Consider the following 22473-nt stretch of genomic DNA (forward strand, 5'->3'; position numbering starts at 1 on the left):
CTGTATGGAAAACCAGATGGCTTCATCCTCCATTTAACGCATGGAATGAATGCAAAAATGGTTACAGGATTCTGAATGAGTTTTTGTACTTCCTACCAAATGTGGTCCTCTACAGGAATCACCTTTACCATCTTCTGAGATGGCTCAAGTAAGTAATAAAGCAAAAAGTCTCAAATGATGTAACCAGATTGTGAAACCTGCCCATGTCCTCCGGTAACAAACCAGATAAAGGGGATCCCAGCCACTCGGGAAACGTAGTCCTATTTGTTCTCTGGCTGGTTCCCAGGCATCTAGTTTTTTTCTTCAGGCAGGTATTTCACATTAATTTACTACAGGATTTTAAGTTGCCCTACTAGGGCCTGTCTCTAATCCACTTCCTCTTCAAAGTTAGAAATCTTTACTAGAGTTTCTGCCATTACTTTGTTCAGTATGTGCAGCTAACAGACACTGAAACCCAGTGGAGAAAAGTGTGGTGGTGACAATTTGCTTTTCTACAGCCCGAGGCACCACATTCTGATTCATTAAGGAGGCAGGCATCGATGGGGCATGTGTAGACAAGGTGTATTTCAAATAAGAAGACTGACAAGTTAGGCACCAGCGAGCCATTTGGTTAATGGTGGTAAGGTCATCAATATTAAACTCAGTGGCTAGGAGAGGGTAACGCAGCATTTTAGAAGATATGCTTATTCACAGAGTTATAATCTACAGCCGAATGGTCATTTCTGGAGGTGAATAATCTCCAAGAAACAGCACGTCCTTAGATGTCGACTTTTCAAGAAAATACAGGAAACCCCTGTATAAAACAAGCCCTGACAAGAATTTCTTTTTGAGGATTAATAAATTAAGGCTTTCTCGATCTACCTTGTAAAACAGCAGTTGCCAGGTGGCGAGCTGGGGTTATGATGAAGGTAACCTCGCCACACCAGTGGACATCTGTAGAAACATTAGAAGAAAACATCTGAAGTGCAGAGGAGAGCTACTGATTGGACTCTCACACTCAATGAACTGTTGAAATTTGAGCTATGGTGGCATTTGCCTCCCTGCAAACGATCCCACTGTGTGCCATTCTCAGTAAAATTCAAGATAGCAAAATTATACCCCTGGATGGAGCCTGTTGCACATAAGGTTGGGTTTAAGCCACTGAGCAGTACTCTCGGACTCAACCACTCTAAACTGGTTTTGGGGCAAGCTCCCTCCTCCACTGAAACTACAGCTAGGAAGATTAAGTGTGTTTTTTTGGAGTGAAAGACCCACCTCCTTCAGGCTACATTCAACTTTAAACAAAAAAGTACAGGTCTCTCCTCTGGTCACTATTACGTTAGTAAAGTCCTACAAACTCCTAAACTGCCTTGATTGGTTTGCGCCGGTTCATCTTCCTCCCCAGAGCCATTCTGCCAGGTGGAAGCCAAAGTCTCTGCTTTGAAAGCAGTATTACACACTTCATAAAAGCAGCATAGACAGGCCAGCTGCAGGCAGGGAAAGTATACGTTTTGGAAAGTATACGTTTTAAAAAGTGGTTTTTCCTGTATATTTATATAATCATCATGTATAATAAAAAATGCAACTTCACCGTTGAATTGGTTTTTTAATAAATATTAAACTGTGGTTGAACATCTCTGTAGATTATTACAATATGAAGAAATAATATATTACATTTACTTTAGCTTTTTTTCATATAAACAGGTACAGTCCTACCAATGAAAACCGCTTTCAGGGGCTAGTCACAGCATCATGCAAACATTTTATTTGTACATGTTCTGTGTTTAAATATAAGGAACACTACACTGTTGGTGTGACTAACTTGATATTCAAATGTTTCCCTGCTTTTAAAATATTTTATTTTGACAGGTCTGCAAGTATTTTTAAAGCCGCAGGAGTTAGGCTACACATGAAGGCCTTAAACCATGTTTCCCTATCAGCCAAATGAATGACCGACCGAATAGGTGCAACTGTCCACAGGTGACCTTTAACTTTCTATGCAACTGGTGTATTTTCGTACACACTACTCTATAGCTTTTACTGGAAAGTTAAATATGCCAATTTGCGATTAGCCACTTTTACCATCTTTTAGGGGCCAGAGCACATACACTGGAGACTGGACAGCAGTACCTAGTGTATAGAGCGGAAAAATCTGCACTAGGCCACTAACAATAGGGGAGGCCATGCTGTAATGGACAGTTGTCCACAGTGGCATTGATTGACATATAATATAAGGAGCATTCTTGAACATATATGGCAATAGAAGACATATTAGGATAAATTAGATACATGCGAATGACTAGCATATAAGGGACACTAGAATTGGATGCCATAAGAGGCGGCATACCTATGTTAGCCAATGCTATTTGATGGTACTGACTAGCTTATGTAGGAACATGATGTTGAACACCAAATTAGATCACAAGGAACTGACTGACATGGAATATCCCTAAATATGCTAGATCAGTGACTAAAACATGGGAGGAGCCTGGTACATGACACTGCCATATAATGGGGCACATCAGGGAAAATGACATCAAGGATAGTCAAAATGGAATACCTGTTCCCATGACAGCCTTGACAGATGTTTTGTGGATATTTGGAAACAGGACGAGAATGGCCGATATATATATTTAAAAAAATGGAAGAATTCCATTTTGGGGTCAAATGAATATTTACTTAAACTAGAAGGCTGATGTTTGATGACAAAGTTAAACAAACTAAAAATTAAAGACTGCTATTTAGAGACAAGGTGTCAAATTTCAGATAAAATGAAACATGTTTTAAAGGCTCAATATTAACTCAACATCTAGCAATGGGCTGAAATTAAATCATTTGCTCTATTACAACTTGTCAATTATGGACGTCTAATATGTACCCAAGCATGCTCTTTACTCTTATCAATTTAACCTACATGAGACAAACTATTAAAGAAGTGAAATGTGAACCTTCAGCGAACAACTACAAACGTATTGTACACAGACTTATCAAGGTGTGGCGCATTCAGTGAAATGATTTACCAGAAAAAAGTTTGACTAACTTGCTTATCTAAAATGGGACTAACCTGAAAAACCAAATGGAGCCTGGATTCGCCATATTGTACATAATACAATGGTTTATTAGTTTAACAAACTAAGTCAGAGTGGGGAGACTGATGACCAAGGCTAAAGATAAATAGTGTTCATATAGTGGCACAATGTCTCAGTACGATGGGACCACTCACCTCTGGACAGAGTTTCAACTTTGTGGCACATAGGCCCATGGTTCATCCGGACACATACAATACAGAGAGCACTTGTAGAGCTTATACTTCGCTCCTGTTGCCCTTCCAGAGATGCAGTCAACTGCTCACTGCCCCAAAATGAGTAAGTGGGCATCAGTTAATTATCATCCATGCCTGTTCACTTATTGGATGTCCCAGACAAATGTGGCTAGAATTTAATGACTGGGCCTTTACTTCATTAGTAATTGAGAGGCACCTCTGTACTTCTCTCTGTTAACATTTATACGCATCTCAAAGCATTAAAAGTACTCTCTGCACTATTCCAAACCTTCCATTCTATGGGACAGCCGGTGGTGTGTGGGGGTGCTGCAAGGCTCTGCTATATAGCCCGTCATTTTCAACTTGCACTTGACACCACAGTGGAAGCTTGACCCTCACTTGGCTTTAGAGTGAAAGCATACACTGATAACCGTTGTCGAGGATACTGGATCAAGACTGCCAATCCCATCAGTGAGTGAGAAGCATGTTTAGCAGCCACTCCTGGCAGCATGGGATCTCATTTATGATGAATTGTGAAAAAATGGAGGATCTAATCAACGGTGACGGGGTCTCCAACTGCGGCCTAACACTAACTCGATGTTTTGGGGCTCACCTCAGTCCTTATCAAACAGGTTAAGAAAACTTAGGTGTAATATCTGACTTTAACTGGACTATTTTCCGCAACTATGGATCCTCTGGAAGATCCTGCCATTCATTCCTGCCCCTAACACAGCAGAAGTGATACAAGTCTGCATTCTTGCTCAACTGTTAAGGCAAGGCCATCTTATTGGTTCTGTGGTAGACTGTGGCAAAAAGCAGAGCGATCAAATTATGGCAGCAAGCCAGAGGCTTCAGAAATGTCCATGTCTCTCAGGAATACAGACCTTACAAAGGCACCCAGTTAAGGAGTACATCAACTTTAAGGTACTTAGTCTAATTCACTTTATGTACTACAAATGCGCCCCCACTTAACTATGTGAACTGCCAGAAGCAAAAACATGGCCTACAATTACATCAGCTTCCATACTTCAAAACAGCTAAATGCGATTGGAGGGCTTTTATGCACTAGGATCTCAACTTTGAAATGACCTGCTTGTCCTTCGGCATACTATACGTCACATTTGCTTTAGGAAGGACATGGAAAAATGGCTACTGAGCTGTAAGAGTAGGTTTGAAGCTTGAAGAATTTTCTGCTGTGCATACCACCATCTATTAGTTGAATATGGAATTATCCTTGCAGTCCTTTGTTTTTTCTCTCTGGACAGCGGCACACATTTGGTCCTTCCCTCTGTGACATCCAATCCCCATGCAGAAACCTCAGAGTGAATACAATCAACACATTCAGAGGAGATGAAAGGGTCATATGTGAACCCAGAAAATTATTCAAGCTGCAAAACTATTCCTACAGGTGACCACTTTGTTTTTGAGTGAGACTCTTTTCTGGATTCACATGATTTACCCCCTAACCACCTCCTCGAGGCTCCGCTGAAATGAGTTTGAGCAAGCAAACAGGTGCTTTAGTCCTTTCTGTTCAACCTGGGCCTCTTCGCTTGCATATTCACGTAGTAATGTGTGTTGAAGTTGTGTCCAGAAGACCATGTGGCTGCCGTACAGATGTCTTTTAAGGAGTAATTAATTATCGACTTTTCAATGGTTCCTTTGCTAACCGATGCTCCCTTATTTGATGGGGTGAATAAGTTTGAAGAATTGGTTTGCTTGCCTAGTCGTTCCAGTTTCCTGTAAGTAATAGGGCTGCCCTTCTTACATCTAGCATGTGCAGAGCTCTTTCTGCCTGTGTCTTTGGATCTTGGAAAAAAGCTGCGTTGCTTGACTGACATGGAACTGTGAGATGATCTCTAGCAGAAATTGTCTGTTTATCCTCATTACCACGGAACCTGTGTATTTTTAATTAGGGCTCTTGAGTTGTGAGTCTCTGCAATTAACGAACTCTTCACAGGGACGTGTCATCAAGAAGGCAGTCTTGAATGTCAGGCATTTTGGTCTGCTTTGTGCATCGGCTGGAATAGGGGTTTCATGAGTTGTGTGAGAACTAGGTTTTGGTTCCATAGCGGTGAGGGCACTGTCTTTGGTGGGGCTATCATCTTTGCCTCTTCTAGAAATCTACTGATCACTGGATTGTTAAAGAAACTTATTTTTATGAACCCCCCCCCCCCCCCCCCGAAGAGCATGGTACTACTGCAGACAAGTGAACCTTAAGAGAGGGATATGATACCCTTCAACTAAAAGGTGGGTGAAGTACTTTACCACAGTAGGGTCTTGTGTCCAGTTATCTTTTGCTTTTTGTCTGTCACACCAGTGTATAAAACTGGTCCACTTAGCTGTGTAGCACTCCTTTGTGCTACCTCTTCTGGCTTCTTTACAGACCTCAATGGTTCTCTGTGGGAGACCTAAATGGCCAAACTAAGTCCTCATGAGATGGTTGACTGCTCTGGGTGGTATATCTGGCATTTTTCATTGCCATCAAGTCAAAACGAGGTAGTAGTCTCATCACTCTGCCCTGAGCAATCTCCATCAGCTCTGAAAACTAAGATTGCATGGATCACTGAAGTGCTATGAGGATCAACGCCATTGACACTTGTCTGATTCCCTTTATCACCAGTGTTATCAGTGGAACTGGGGGAGAAGTGTATACAAATCTATCAACAGGACATTACCTTCCAGTTATTGGTGTGTGTACCTGTATACAGTGTTGGCATTTCGCATTCTGTAGTGCTGCAAAAAATGTGTATCTGTGGTTTTCACCACTTGCAGAAGATGTGTTCTACTACTTGCTGCTTTAGCTCCCACTCATGTGAGGTGTTGGTCTGCTTAGCATGGGTGCATCTGTATTTTGAACCCCGGGTAGAAGGACGGCTATCAATGCTATCCTTCTCTTAATGGGCCATCTCCATATGTCCAGCGGTAATTGGGAAAATACGTACTATCATGTACCACGTTTCCCCTTTTGTTGAGGTCAGACGTTGTGATTGTGTTGTCAGAGTCTATCTACATTTTTGTTCCCTCTGCATATCTCTAGAAGGCCTTCAGTGCCAGGAAAACTGTCTGAAGCTTAAGTATGTTTATCTGTTTCACTGTTTGTTCCTGGCTTCACCAGGCCCTGAAATTTAGTTTCCCCATTTAAGCCTCCTCCACCCCACCCTGTGTTGGATGCATCATCTGTTGTGATGGTCACCAATGAAATTGGATGTTTGATAGGTCTGCCCAATGTGATTTATTTTTGCTCCACCACCTCATTTGCCTCTGTACCTTTTCTGTGACAATATCCTTACAAATCCTGGCTGCCTGTGACAATGGACACTGTAAACATTTCTGTAGCGGTCTCATGCGTAACCCGGCATGTCTGTATGACTGTGTTTATGCTTTTATGCAGCATTTGAACAATCTTGGCTTTACTAGCCAGTCATCTAGGTGAAGATAGACACATATTATTCCTGGCCTTCTGAAGTATGCTGCCAATATAGTTAGGTACTTTGTGAATACCCTTGGTGCAGACTTTACCAGTTCAGGGTTCTACCCTTTGGAATAATGTACCTTGTCCACGACAAACCTCAGGAACATCTTGCATTTGTTGTTAATCTGCACATGTAGGTAGGCACCGTTGAGATCTATGGTTGCCATACAATCTCACTTTTGCAGGCAAAGGATGACTGCTTGCAGAGTGACCTTCAACGTTTGCAGCTTTATAAGTCTGTTTAAGGCACCTTGGTCAAAAATAGGTCTGAGGTTGATGTCTGGCTTTGGCTCTAGGAAGTAAACAGAGTAGATCCCTTAGTTTTCCAGTCCTTTTGGGACACTTTCTACAGGATGTTTGTTTAGGAAGTCCTAGACCTCTTGCAGTAGTCACAGTCTCTAGTCATTGTTGCAAGACATTGCTTTTGGCCTCATGTTTGGTGGGGATCTTAACAATTCTATACAATATCCATATTATAATACTATAGTCCATTTGTTGGAGGTGACCCTTCTCCATTCTTTGAGGAACCCTCCAATTCTGCCTCTTAGAGATGTGGAGTGTAGGGAGGGGTCTTAAGTACGTCACTTGCTTGTATACCCTGTTCCTCGTGGAGTGGCACCACTTCCTCTAGCTCTGCCTCAAAAGGGCAGTCTTGCCCTGCAGGGTACTCTGGACCCAAACACTAGATGGCAGGATAATTGACAGCATGTGAATCCGGAAAAAATACACAATGCAAAATACTGATTATGTTGAGAATCTGACACTGTTTCATTGTCTATCTTTCCATTGTTCTGCAATGTGACGCCATTACCCAAATTAGGTTTCTACCGCCGGGATACTTTTAGTGATCATGCTCTCCATAACTTCACAAGAAAGTAAATAAGGCAATTTCTTGCATTTTTAAACAGACATACGTGATGAAAAATTGCGCTGGGATCTTGAGTAAACATCATACCCATCATCTAAAGGGAAGGGTCAGAAAAAAAAAGGAGGTTGTGTGAAAAGTACTGGCTCAATAAGACATTCACACGACATATGGTTGCGCCTAACACCAAAAATAAAATTTGATTTTTGGAATTTTACTGCATAAACATTTTTCTCTGCTCTGTAAGCAGCCCACACGTTCGGTATCTTGTGCTCTTGAGATTATGCCCCATTTCTTACACATGAGCGTTTGCCTGTTAGTTCAATTGCTGGAATAACATTTCTTTTTCTGCACCACTAACATTCCCTGATAAGCCTTACTAATTACAAACTGCAATACTTAAATACCTGCAAGAGAATCCAGTGCTCCTATCAAATATCTAATCAGTTACAAGGATGTCTTAGATCTAGTATTGTGCTCTGTGTTTTTATCAATGCTGGTATTCACTTACAGTTTGTTTACACATTTAGAGACTCCACAAATGTTTTGCTACAATGTTCAGAAATACACTTCCTTTCTTCCATCGTCTCATAAAGCGCTTCTGTGATGATCATGTTTATTGGTCCTCGACTGCAAATATGACAGGTTTAGTAAGCCTTTGTTGTCCATCATTCATAGGTTTGTAAGGCTTGCAGTACTTGTCTTGAATATTTTATAGGTCCTCAACTGCTCATTTCTTCTCTTTTGTAAAGAGCAAAGCTACCTCTTTAGTTTATGAAGATTATTAGTATCTTTTAAAGTTTCCAGAGATCCCACTACAAACCGTTTTTAGTTTACATAGCATAAATATAACGTTGATTAAAAATTCAATGTCTGCTTCGCTTTTATACATTCATTGGACCGTCAACTGTCCTCATTGGTCTATAGTGTAAGCAAGGATATCCCATAAAGACAAATTAGCCAGTTCTTGTGTATAGGACAGAAAATATGCTTAACCATTTTAGGCACTGCCACATCCTATTTGAGAATACAAAGAATTCGATGAGGCAAGATGGCGGCGGCTGTGTGAGTGGCTTGCTTAACGCTCCTCTGATAATAACCTTCCTGTGAATCCCAAGCCCCCTCCCCCCCCCCCAGTTTTTACCTGCTGAAATTATCACTCTAATGGGGTGGTGTTGTGGCGGCATTTTCTGGGTTCTTCAGTGAGAGCAAATATGAGCGGATTGTGGCGTCCCACCCTTAGCCTCTTGTGGTACTCGGCTCAGTGACGGCTCTGGCGTCAGGGAGCAGAAGTATCAACAGGAAAGCCGCCCGTGAGCGTAATGGCTCCGAAGACGGGAAGCAAAGGTACAAAGACCCGGGGGCCCCTGCAGCGGCATTGGAGGCTGTGCCTGCTATACCGGCAAACGCTGCATCTCCCTCCCCTACAGAGAATGGAAATCAGCGGGTTGGTAGGAGTGAGGACGCTGATGTGGGATCCGGAGCGGGGAAAAGAGGTGGCGTCTTTTCTTCTTCACCCTGCGCAGTGTAAAAGGGCGCTGTGCAGAAATAGCGCACGGTACCGGCTATTTTCATTAAACAAGCCGGCAAAGGGAGGGCTTCGGTGGATACTGAAGCAAGTATTTCGTCCAGGGCTGAGACAATGGTAGCTAACCGCAACAAAGTCAACAAATGTAGCGGTGACTGGTAATTCACCACCTAATTACAGAGAAGAGGTGGGGGAGCTGGCTGAGGGGCTGACGACACTGGAAGTATCTAAAGATTGCGATTCCTTGCTGGAGGATAAAGTGGATAAAGCGGACAAAGTGATTTTGGAGAGTGGTCAAAATTTAGATAACCAACAGCCTGGTAACGAGCATCAGGAGGGGGATATAATTAAAGATATTGACTCAGGGGATTCAGGGGGGAAATTTTATTCAATGTCCGATCCTTCCAACTCCTCTGAGAACGAAAGCGAGGGCGGGGGGACTGGGCTGATAATAAAAGTGAAGCGAATAGTTTCCAACGGGATGACGAGGAGCTGTGCTCTGACGTGTCTATAAATCAGGGGACAGTATGAAAAATTTGAGACCCTTCTAGCTCTGCGGCAGGGGAGAAGTCTGCCCCCGCAGGATCCTTAGTATGGGATTACTCATTCTCACCTCAAGTAGAGAAAAATAGTGTGTTGGTTAACCACTCTGGAACAATGCCCAAAATTGTGGCAGGAGGGGAAAGCGAAATTACCCTCAACACAATATACCATGTAATAATGGCGCATAGGTAAGAGACCAAGGCGGAAGGCCTGCGGACTGAGTGTGCGGTCCCTAAACTGCAAAATACGGTGCGCCGAGTTGTGAAGACATGTGCAGAAATATCAGCAAGGATTGGTGAAGCAGAGGAAAGGATTTCAGCTATGGAAGATCAAATAGTACAGCAGAAGGCTACGATAGCATCTTTGCAAGACTTAAGAGATGATACAAACTGGAAACTAATTGACTTGGAAAACCATTCCAGAAGGAATAACTTACGTATTTTGGGTATTCCAGAGGGGCGGGAGGGGAAAGATGCTAGGCAGTATGTCATTGAGCTTTTTTCCGAAGATTTTCCCGAACTCAAGCAGTGGAATTGGGAATTAGAACTTCAGAGGGCGCATAGGTTTCCTTTTATACAAAGAAGCAGAGCGGTGAGGCTTAATGAAAAACCTAGGGCGATACTTATATGTCTGAACAATTTTTTGTTGCAAGAAGCAAGAGGCCTGACAGGAAGAGAAGTGGGAAGGGGTGCAAGTTTTTTGTTTGTCCAGATTTTTGTCAGGCCACTGTTCAAAAGAGAGATGGCAGTTACGCCAGTTGATCTCATCTTTTAAGGCTAAGGGGGCGCAGGCTTTCCTACTTAATCCTGCTAAGTTAAAAATAATATACAAGGAAAAAACTAAATTCTTTGTTTCGGAAATATTAGCAAAAGATGTTTTGAATACAATGTGGAGGTATGGCGATAAAAAACATCTTATTAGCATACAGGGGGAATTAGATCTTCACTTAAAGAGTTGGGGTTGGTGGGGATTATCTGGGCTATGGTTTTTCGGTCTAATCCTTCTCCTTATCTATGGGGGGAGGGGAGCGGTCCGGGGGGCTTTCGGGGAGGGCAGATTCAATCGACTATCCATCACAGAGGATTTCGTCCTTATGCCTCATAGAGGGGGGGGGATTGCTGCTGGGTGGGTAGGGTGGGCAGTGAGGGAGGTGTGGGGTGGTGGGGAAAGGCAAGCACAGGATGCAGTGTTTTTTTTGGTATAATGGTTATGGTACTTATATGTTTTTTTGACAGATAATGCTATCTCTAAGGATTTTGAAGCGTAGTTTAGATGACGGGCAGGGCAGACAAGATTTGATTGTCCTAATTGTTTTATCTTATTAAAGAATATGGGTAAATTATCTATTTGTTCATGGAATATATGTGGCCTAAATGACAAAAAGAAAAGGGGAGTGATGGCTCAAATTTTGCAGATGCTGCGATTTGATTTCTTACGTGTACAAGAAACACATCGCATGGAACAATCGTAAGTGGCTGAACGAGTTGGGCATGGAAATGTTAGTGTACTACACAAGGGTCAACTACACGAGGGTTAGCAATTTTTAGGATATGGTCTGGGGGATTGTAAACGTGTAAAAGAGGATGTTTTGGGGCATTGGATAAATGCGGAACTAATTGTCAGTGGTTCTCCATTAGAACTATGCTCTACTTATGGGTCTAATATGGATGACCCGGAGGTGTTACACTACTTAAGTATTGAATTGGGGGTATGGCCAGCCCCCCTAATCGTCTGAGGCGACTTTAAACTTCATCTGGAGGGTAATTTACATATTCAGAGTGATTATCCATATATGGAAAAAAAGGTTAAAGTTTTTAAAGCTATACAAGGACTAGTTCGAGAGTTTGGCCTAGCTGATGCATGGTTTGCTCATAAAAGAAAGGTTCCAGGAAATACTTTTTATTCAGCTCCCCATAGGAAGCATGTGCGTCTAGATTACATTTTTATACCTTCTTAAAAGGTAACTAATGCTAAAATAGAGCTAATACCGAGGATAATCTCAGATCATAATCCGGTGGTATTAGAATTTGATGTGAGTGCTCGGTATCAACCAAAGGTGTGGACCTTTGAACGTAAACTTTTATTAGATCTGCAGTATTGTAGACACATGTGTGAATGGATTACCAATTTTTTTTTTAAATCAATCGGGGAACCGCCCCAGATCCTATTGTTTGGGATACATTTAAGGCTGCGCTGCGGGGGGAGGGGGAGAGACATTAAGCTACCCGATATCTAAACAGCGGAAAGTACTGGCTGAAATTAAGGATGGGATGAAGTAGTTAAGACTATTAGAAATTGAGCTTATGGGAGAGGTAATCCATCAACAAAATATGGATAACACGTTAAAGGCCATTGCAGTCCTGAAAATGAAAATTTACTGGCATTTTGCAACAAAGGTCGCAACAAAGTTGGCTATGTATAGGGCTCAGATATATGAAGCAGGGGAAGATTCCAGGAGGATTTTAGCTAGGAGACTGCAGTAAAAAGAAGTATCTAATAAAATGTATAGGATACAGGATCATCTTAATAATATTCCGGAATCTCCGGCTGAAGTGTTGAATGTTTTCGTAAATTCTATACCAACTTATACACAGAGGATGTAATAGTTGATGTGGAAGGGAAATTGATTGAGTTCAATTCTGATATTGAGACTAACAAAGTTTCACAAGATCAAAACTAGGTACTAGCACAAGATGTAACTTGGGAAGAAGTACAGGGAGCAATATTATCGTTAGCTATGGGGAAAGCAGTCAGCCCGGATGCTATCCCGCTTGAATTTTATAGAACATTTCGCTAGGTTCTAAGACCAGAACTTATGACATTATTTCTTGCTGCCCAACGTGGTTTAGCACCAGACTCATGGAGAAAAACCACTATCGTTTTTGTTTTTTTTAAAGGGTAAGCCTGAGCTTTGTCCATCTTCGTATAGACCGATCTCATTGATCAACTCGGATGATAGGATTTTTTCCAAGATTATTGCTTTGCGTCTGGGGGCAGTTATGACTCCTCTTGTATCTGATGTTCAGCATGGGTTTATCCCAGGGAGAGACACTGCTGATCATGTAAGACGGGTGATAGCTCTTCTACACTGGGCTCAGGCAACAGTTTCTGCGCTAGGGGTGATCCTGTTGGACGCCGAGAAGGCGTTCGACAGGGTCTCTTAGCAATATATGTGGGAGGTATTGCGTTGGAAGGTTTTTGTTTACAGTTCATACAAGCAGTTAAGACCCTATACATAGGGCTGTTGGCTACCATACGCATATCCGGTCTAGATTCTGATTTTTTAATATTAGTAGGGACACAAGGCAGGGGTGCCTGTGCTCCCCTCTTTTTATTGCTTTGTATATTGATTTCTTTTTGAATAAGTTAAACCAGCATGTAGGTATAAAATCAATCAGCCTTTGTAATGTGGAGTATAGAGCATTATATTCAGGTAAAGATCCTCCGGCTGATGTGACCATAATTCCTGAGGCTACATATTTGGGAGTAAAAATAACAACCATGGTGGAGAAGATTCCTGAATTGAATATCCTTCCAGTAATAGAGAAGGCAAACACCACCTTGGAACGATTAAATCATCTTCATCTATCCCTCCATGGCAGATGTAATGTTTTAAAAATGCTGATTCTCCCAAAAATTTTGTATATGTTTATAACAATCCCTTTGGAGTTTCCCTTGCTTTGTTTTTCAAAATTAGAGAGGATATGTTCTAGATTCTTGTGGGGATATCGAAGATCAAGAAGGGCATATCAGAAAAAGGTCTTTCCCAGGCATATGGTGGGGGGGGGGGGGCATTCCGCATTTTTATAATGTACTATTGGGCAGCTATGATGCAAGTTATGGGGCCAATAGTTGTGGGGACTAAAGCCTGCATCCCTATATGTCACAGACCATCAATCTATGAATTCAGGCTGGGAAAAGATGGTAATGGCTGCTTATTAAAGATCATTGAACCCAGCTATTATTAAAAGAAAAAAACAAAGTTTAAGATACTTAAGGCAGCCTTTAGGGTCTGGAATCAAATTAAACTAAAGTATTGGATTTTAAATTTGAACGCTTATACTCCTTTCTCGGTTTCTGGGATGTTGCCAATAATTTTTGGGGATTTGGTAGCATTTAGAAGGGGCTTAAAGGAATATGCTGTGTAGGGGACCTGTTTGATCAAGGTGATTTGTTAGGATTTGCAGATCTACAGGAGAAGTATGGATTAGATAAGCAAGACTTCTTTAAATATCTGCAAATTCGAAGCTTACTTGCTAAACTGGGTCCAGACACAACATAACAATTTGTGAAAATCTTGTTAAATGAAAAAATGACGAAGAAAACACCAATAGGGCAATACTATCAACAGCTAGTCGAAATCCTTCCGGATAACTTTGAGGAACGTAAAACAGAGTGGGAAAACAAATTGGGTGTGGAGGAAATGAATATAATTAAACCGTTGGAACTAGCTAATAGTGTTTTAATGACAGGAAGATTACGTAGTCAGCACTATATGGCCCTTTATGATTTATATTATTCTCCTAGTAAGGTGGCTCGATGGGGTGAGACAACAGGGGATAAATGTAATCGTTGTGGACTATTTGCAGCTGATTTATCCCATATGTGTTTTTCATGTCCCAGATTGGGGGAGTTCTTTCAAGAAATGGAGAGATTTTTAAATGCTATATTTGGAACCCCTATGATAATTACGGGAGATTTAGTGATTATTGGTGTAGGCTCTGACAGGATGGCCAATGTAAGATCGGAACCCTCAACAGCCCTCTTATTTATTATAATGGCGGTGGTACGGGCATGTATCACCAATGAGTGGATTCGTTCTGACCCTTCCACTTTCATGAATTGGAGATCTAGATTTTTAGCTATGCATAATTTTGAGTCATATATGTATAAAACTAAAGGGCCGAAGAAAAAAAATGTTGGGTGCTAAAATGTGGTAGCGGATTGGACATCCTAATTGGTGTGTTGATTGGGTCTTATTTTGAAAACCTTTATGTTGTTGGGAGGGCTATGGGCTGGGGAGGGGAGGGCTTAAAGGGTGCTAAGGGGGTTAAGTTTGGGTAGTTAGGAAATGTTTACAATAGTATGTTTTTTTCTTTATTGTCGGAGATGTACCCTGCCTTTTCCTACTATGTCTTTCGGTATGGCAGCAATGAGTGAAGCTTTAAGGGCGATGCTTTCTTCTCTTTTATGTTTATTTTGCTGCTATGAAGTTTGGTTTCAAGTAGTATGAACAGTGTCATAACCATATACTGTATTATTTGTTATGCCTTGGTGAAAAAGGGATGAAAAATCAATATTTTTTTTTTTTTAAAGAGAATACAGAGAATTCAAAGGCTGATGATAAAGGACTGTTCTTGCAGCGCATCGCCAACTCAATAGGCATGGATACATTAACATACCAGTGATAGTCTGTTCTGGTGAATTCGGAGGTGTGAGAGGCATCCCGCAGCAGGTGGGGTCCTTCATGCTCCCAAACCCTTGCGATCCTGTGCCGTTTTGGCAAGCCCCTGTGCTGGTAGTGCTGGAATATGCAGAGAGGTCATTCTGTGCAACAAGGACGAAAGCGGAGGGATAAACCATCCGCACTCCACCTGTGAAGAGAGAAAAGGCTTAGATCTTACAAACACATATTTGTAACACACATTAGTTTCAACAGCATTATAAGAGGTTTGGGCCTCTGAAATGTATTTTTGCCATGGTTTAGTGTCAACATGCAAACGAATTTGGTTTCATGGCTCTAATGACAGAGTACCAAGAGGGTTGGAGAGAAAGTTTCACGTTTACAGCATCAATAAAACGGGGTTCTCTTAAAACAAGGTAAAAGTGTAAAGTGTCTGCTTCAAAGAAATTCCAAATTTAAATGAGTCCTGGCACAAAAAATAAATGAACATAAGTCGTCATAAAACCACACCTTATAAACCTATATTCTTCATGTAAACAATTAAAGATAAACACAGATTTTTCCTTCTGTTTTCTTAAAATAGTTTATATTTTCACCTACGTATTTGTGGCAATGCACTTTACATGTAAGAAACAAACTATAAAACGTTTTGGCGAGGGGTTTCTAAACAATGTCAGCAACCGATATACTCCTAATAGCAATCACAGGAACTCTACGTTTAGGGGTGATTTACTGCAATATTTTCACACAATAGGATTTCAAAGGTGAGTTGTAATCGCTTTCCTGAAAGCATAATATCCATAGTGCTGTCTATTTTGCCACTAACAGAAGCTATTTGTGGGTAGTAAGTGAAGAGGGAAATGCTGAATAAAGGAAACCTTTCACAAGAGTGTATTGTTTATTCTGGCACCAGTTAGAGGGATTTTGAATGGCAGGATCACAAGTAATAAATTACTTTGAACCATTCCTAAAAGGATTCTAAGTAACTGGGAACAAAGTGTTGACAAGTTCAATAAGGCTTTCTGTTGAGCTCGTTTAGGAGTCAAATCCTGGCCCAGGAATAAGTGTAAGATTGCTTCTGGTCTTGGGCAGCAATTTCATCCTCATTTGTTCAAGTACACCATGAAGTTTTCAATGAAGGGAGAGAGGAATGATGTCTGTTCATGAACGGAGTGGTGGGCACTCATCCTACTGGGAGACCAGTTAAAAAAGCTGTTGTCCATGGTCGGCACATAAATGGTTCTTGCTAAGGTGCTTATTTAGTACAGCAATGACTGAGAATATGGAGCGACTAACTGCGTTACCGGAGGCACAAGACAATCTGCAGTGGATGCACAAAGTTGAAGGCCTGTGGCCAAAAAGTGCTAGGCTCTGTGCTTAAGACACATACAATTATTCAAACTCGTGTGAAGTTATTCGCCAGAGTATGCTGTAAAAGCGAACCATTTTGATGTAAAGGTATAGTAGTTGTGAACAGGGCGTTACCTTGTGACTTGCAATGTTATCCAAAATCAAAATGAGCATAGAAGACAAATGTTTTAGGGACCTCAAAAAATCGTTCAGGTAAAAAGCGAAAATGTTCTACAGAAAGAACAAGAAAAGTAGCCAGCTGCACGGCAAGAGGTTATAATACATTGGGTGACCCAGCTGATCATCAGGGAGGTTAGGAAGCCAGGATGGAAAAGTGGCTAACAGATCTAGGAGTACCGCATTTTGTATCTGGGTTGTCTGCAATATATCATTAAATTCATATAGGGCAGACAACTGAGTTGAGGGTTCAAACTGGCATTCCCATGCTCAGACACTCTATGCAGGGCCTCTGCACACTTTCACAATTGCAAATCGCAAGCAGTGTACACAGATAAACAGGCAAAAATAGAGGACATAAACAACTTCTACGACTATTAATAGGAAGGTTGGATCCTATGTCCCAAGGAGACTGCGCATCCAGAATTATCAGCTAAGACAGAGAGAGGTGTATTATTGTTCAGTGGCAGATGATGTGGGGTAAGGTGGAGATCTGAGGAGGAACTGAATAGCTTACAACAAAGAGGCTAGGATATTGACAAAGACTATGGCAAAGAAAAGCAGCAGGTCTGGAGAAAACTATCGAAGTTACCAGAGCCAAATGCCAGATAACCAGTTCAAGCCAAGATCAGCTACAAATATCTGCAGCAAAAAGTCCAAAATCTAATGAAAAATATTAAACTCTGGCACATATACCATGCAGATACATGGAAACCACACTCTAGCGAAGTAATGTTGCAAGGGTAATGCATCTGCATGCTTGTTATAATTAAGCATGCAAATGTTTTACCTATGCAATGTCATTTCCCTTCTTCAAATTAAGAGCTCTGGGACATTACACATACTCTTCACTGCTCAAGTGTTTGAAGAAGAACAATCACTTCCTGGACAACAGTGGGCAGTCCAAGCACCAATGCAGTGACTGAGATGCTATTAGATCATGTTTTGCTATCACCTCTAAGATAGAAGGTAAGCAGTAGTTTGAAGTATGAAGGTGCAGATGGACTGAAAGCCATGCTACCAGGCAAAAAGGGAACATGGATAAATCCATTCAATGGGGCTGTTTTTAGCATGTGGGCACTGGCATGACAAATGCACCGTCACCTTAAGAAATGTTTCATACCGTTGCCACTTTAAAAGGTGTGGAAAGCATGTTGCCTGTCGTTGGTCCTTAACAATCGCAAAAGGAACCACAGGAATTGAAGCTACTTAACTATCTTAAAGTTTACAGAGGCTGAACTGGTTGGCGCAGTACGGTAATAAACTAGCACAGAGAACAGTACTGATCATGGTAAGAAAACTCCCAGGAACGCCTTTGAGCCTGTATGGAGAGTCCATATTATGGCCAAATAAAAGGCTTGGCATTAGCAAACTTGAAATAATCTGGAGCTGTGGCATAACCACTTAAAACACCACTAATCATGTCACTGTTTTCTGCCGGAAGAACGTGAGAGTTGGCAAGACATGCTCAGACATTAAATCAGGGAAATGAAGGGTGCATTTTTAGACTATTTTTTAGCCTTAAAATTGCACCAACTGGCAAAGAAAACAGTGATCTGAAAAAGCATTTCGCAGTGGGCTATCAGACGCGTGAAAACGTCAAAGTAAGAGTATTTTGGAACGTGTGATCTCAATTGCTGTATTTAAATCCTACTATTAAGCAATCAGTAGACCCCAACAAGCATTTGCAATGCAATAGGTCTCGCCTTAGGAAAGTTGGAGCTATTGGTATGGTAAATGACAAATTTTTTATTTATGTGTTTTTTTTTAAATAACATCATTAATAGCGGTCATTTACAATGCCAATAGTTATAACTTTCACAAATGTGACACTTATAGCTTTGGTAATGCAACATGTTTTGTATTTACGTGACTTACATGTGTTGATATTACAAATAAAAATGGCTTTTATTTCTTTTGAATAATTAATACTTAAAAGTGATTCTAATTTATAATGGCAATAGCTTAAACTTTTGTAAATAACTTTTGTGAACATTATGTTTAGTGTATTTTATTGTGACGAAAATCCAAGAACAGAAGTGAAATATTAACATCTTTTTGTGACATTTGTAATAAAGCTTGAAACATTGAATTTTGCGATAAGAAAATAGCACTTAATGTAACAGTACACTAATATAAGCAGCAAGTAACAGCTGCTGCTCGCAATGTTTTTTGGTGGGATTTTTAATCAGAATTACGCAAGCAGGCGTAATCGCACAATTTTCAGTAATTTCACGTCAAAAGAGTAACAAGAAATTACCAGAATTACTCCGATAATTCCGGAGTAATGAAACTTTCACTCGTGACAAATTGATGAGGCTTCTTCAAGTGCCCTCTGTATAAAGGAGTAGCACGTATTCTGCCTCATATACACCGCATCTTTTTTTGCGCTGTGCCTGCCACATATGAAAGAGTTCCTCTTCCTGTCTACCGCATCCCTGAGTCTTTTCTATCCTGCCACAGATCAATTCTTGTGTCATGTCCACACCTGGATGGTTCCCTCTAATTGTACCACGTCACAGTTTCACCATGTGCCACGTATTACTGAATTTCGGCTCTTGTTAGTGCGCTATGTTTGTTTTGTTGTTCCCCGTATAAATAAAGTCCATATATTCGGCCAAATGCCAGTGAGTTACCCTACTGTGCCGCGCATCATTTGTTGCACAATGACGCAGAACTTAGTAATGCACTATACATTACCGAAAAACCTCTTGTCTCGTACTTTTTGCTTTCTGTTACTGTTGAACAATACGATCGAGTTTCTTTTTAATTAAGCGCGCCTCGAATCATTACGTTTCTATTCTTCCGCTGTACGTTGCGTAGCCCTCTCGGCTTCACAATGAGTTTGCTGCGGTTCGACATGTCTATGAGATGCAAGGTCCTTATGTCAATAATTAACTTACGGCTCCACGTGCCAATGATTTTCTTTCATTCTGCTTTGAAGTTTTCCACTGATTGAGCATATGCACGCAGCTGAATTTCTATTCACCACCGCAGCCCAGGGAGTTTCTTCAAGTTCCCGCCGGGCCGCCGCGCTGCCTGCGGCGACCCGGAAGCGGTTGGGCAGCTGGCCAATCGCAGCGCGGCCCCAACCGGAAGTCCGGCCCCCATCGCGGCGCGAGAGAGAAGCCACTGTCCGAGGAGCCCCGAGGGCTCCTGATCGAGTCCCGGTCCGCCAGAACAGGTGAGTGTTGCGGATGAGGAGGGGTGAGTGGGGGTGGGGTATGCGCGTGTGTCTGTGGTAGGCTCCTGATCGAGTCCCGGTCCGCCAGAACAGGTGAGTGTGTTGCGGAGGAGGAGGGGTGCGTGGGGGTGGGGTGTGCGCGTGTGTCTGTTGTAGTGTGTCTGTGCGTGCGTGCGTCTGTCTGCGCGTGTGTCTGTTAAAGGGGGGTGCGTGTGTGTGTGTATGCAGTGTGTGTATGTGCGCATGCGTGCGGGAGCCTTTGTGTGAATGCGAATATCAGGCAGGGCGACGCGACGTGCGCGCTCACGAGCTGCAATCTCCAGGAGGACAAGCTCGTCACAGTCTGCAGTCCACATTCCCCGGAAAGCGGCGACATTAGTTGTCTCCCTAGACAGCAAAGCTTCGCTTTGCTTACGTCTAGGCGAGACCTAAAAAGGTCAACTTGAATAGCCCATTTGCCACACATGTAAATAATAAAAAAATTCCCCTTGATTTCAGATCATCATAACGTTAAATTTCTGTGGTTGACACTGTGGCATAGTTATTTAAGGATCCTTTGCATATCCTCGTACAGTGGGACATATCGCTGAAACATTGACTTAATACCCTCCAGACCTAGGCCATAGTAGGCCTTATGAGTCAGGCAGAGGGACTTGGAAAGGATCCTTTGATCAAGAGGCAACCAGTGCAGTGACCTGATTGCAGCAGTGTCTTGGTGAAATTTTGGAAGATTCATCATCAGTCTAGCCGCAGCCTTCTGCACCAGATGCAAACGTTGCACAAGACCCTTGTTAATGCCCAAATATGGGGCATTACAATAGTCCAATCTGGACGTTACCAATGCTACCACAGCCTGAATATGTGCTTCAAAGGAGAGAAAATGAACAATTTTTCGAAGGACCCTAATAATGCCAAAACAGGTAGAGATGGTCTTACTAACCTGGCGCTCCATGGAAAGGGAATTGTCAACAATGACACCTAGGGTATTTCCATGAGAAACCGGAGTGAACAGTTGATCCGGTAAACACAAACAAATTTAAGGGCTCACAAATTATACTTTACGGTGTTCTCAGCAAGTCACAGCTGGGCTACAAATATCACTGAAAGCAAAACATCCTACAACATTGACTGTAATAGGTGAGCATGGTGGGAATTATACCAGGCCCCAAACTCATTCCAGCGTCTGGCATAAACTGTTTTTGTAGATGGACTTGTAAGAGCTTGAATGCCATTCACTACTTTGGAAGGGAGATCGAAGGTAAATCGCTGTCGCTGCTCAATCTCCACGCATGGAAGGGTAAATTGGACAGGCCCGGGATCCTGTCCAGCTGATGCGACAGAAGTTCCTCCAGCAGCACACGTTGGTGGCAAGAGTCATTTTTGGCCCAAAGCACCCTAATAGTGGGACAGATGCCCATGTGCAGAGGTTCTGGATACCACACTCTCCTGGCCCAAACCAGAGCTACTAGGATGATTTGGGCCTGTTCTGGTCTCCTTGAGAACTAATGGCAGGAGAGGATGTGGCGGAAAGCATGCAAGATACTATGCCCCTCTCTTGACAATCAATCTCAGAGAGTTTTTGGGAAAAGCAGCACACACAAATGCGGACAGAGGGCATTCTCTGTGGTGGCGCATATATTGAGTCATGGTTTTTCCCACTGTTGGAAAACAGCCTGCACAATTTCCAGATGTGTGTGATCTGCTGTGGGTTTGGTATGTACAGGTGAAAGGCGCTCAAACAGTGCGGGTAGAGTATGATGATGGATGATAATAGGATAAGACGGTGCAAACAGTATAGAGGAGAACCCTATAACCTCTAACTAATATTCAAGCATGGGGTGCCAGAACATTATAGAACGTACAAACAATAACTGTGCACACGTCAGGTAAACAATTTGGTATACATGTACTGTTGGACAAACGAAAATTAAGCTGTTGATTTGATGAAAGCTTTATGTAATTCTCTTTAGGGAGTATACAGACGCCAGCCGACACGTGTTTCATCAAGCAGGACGAAGCCTGTGATTCATCAGGGCTGAGAGTGGCGTGATGGAGTAAATACACTGGTAGGGTAGATTAATCGTATTGAATAGGGTAGTCCGCGTGCTTGGTGTAACAGGATGAATGGATGCAAACACAGTCGGGTACGACTGTAGTCTGTGATCGTATGGAACAGGGTAGCAGTGTCGCTCCTTGAGGGTATGACTACCTAGTCGGAGCGACTAGGTAGTCATACCCTCAAGGAGCGACACTGCTACCCTGTTCCATACGATCACTGACTACAGTCGTACCCGACTGTGTTTGCATCCATTCATCCTGTTACACCTAGCACGCGGACTACCCTATTCAATACGATTAATCTACCCTACCAGTGTATTTACTCCATCACGCCACTCTCAGCCCTGATGAATCACAGGCTTCGTCCTGCTGGATGAAACACGTGTCGGCTGGCGTCTGTATACTCCCTAAAGAGAATTACATAAAGCTTTCATTAAATCAACAGCTTCATTTTCGTTTGTCCAACAGTACATGTATACCAAATTGTTTACCTGACGTGTGCACAGTTATTGTTTGTGCAATTTCCAGATGTAGCTGCCATTAGCAAACTTCGGTGCTAATAAGATAAACATGATATACGAGGTCATGTCCAGGTTGATGACTGGTGGTTTTGACAGAAAAGTGTTTAATGTGACTTCTGAGTTAAATTCA

At 42.1% G+C, this 22473-nt stretch overlaps 1 protein-coding gene across 1 annotated transcript in view; it reads right to left on the reverse strand.

Moving 5' to 3' along the window:
* Positions 1 to 22473, reverse strand: part of MED13L (mediator complex subunit 13L) — a 1083173-nt gene that overhangs the window by 298793 nt on the left and 761907 nt on the right. The window contains exon 7 of the mRNA XM_086943260.1: positions 15052 to 15243. Within this exon, the coding sequence (XP_086799386.1) occupies positions 15052 to 15243 (192 nt within the window). The remainder of the gene's footprint in view (positions 1 to 15051; positions 15244 to 22473) is intronic.

Source organism: Lissotriton vulgaris, chromosome 11, assembly GCF_964263255.1.
Source record: "Lissotriton vulgaris chromosome 11, aLisVul1.2, whole genome shotgun sequence".
NCBI classification, from domain to species: domain Eukaryota; kingdom Metazoa; phylum Chordata; class Amphibia; order Caudata; family Salamandridae; genus Lissotriton; species Lissotriton vulgaris.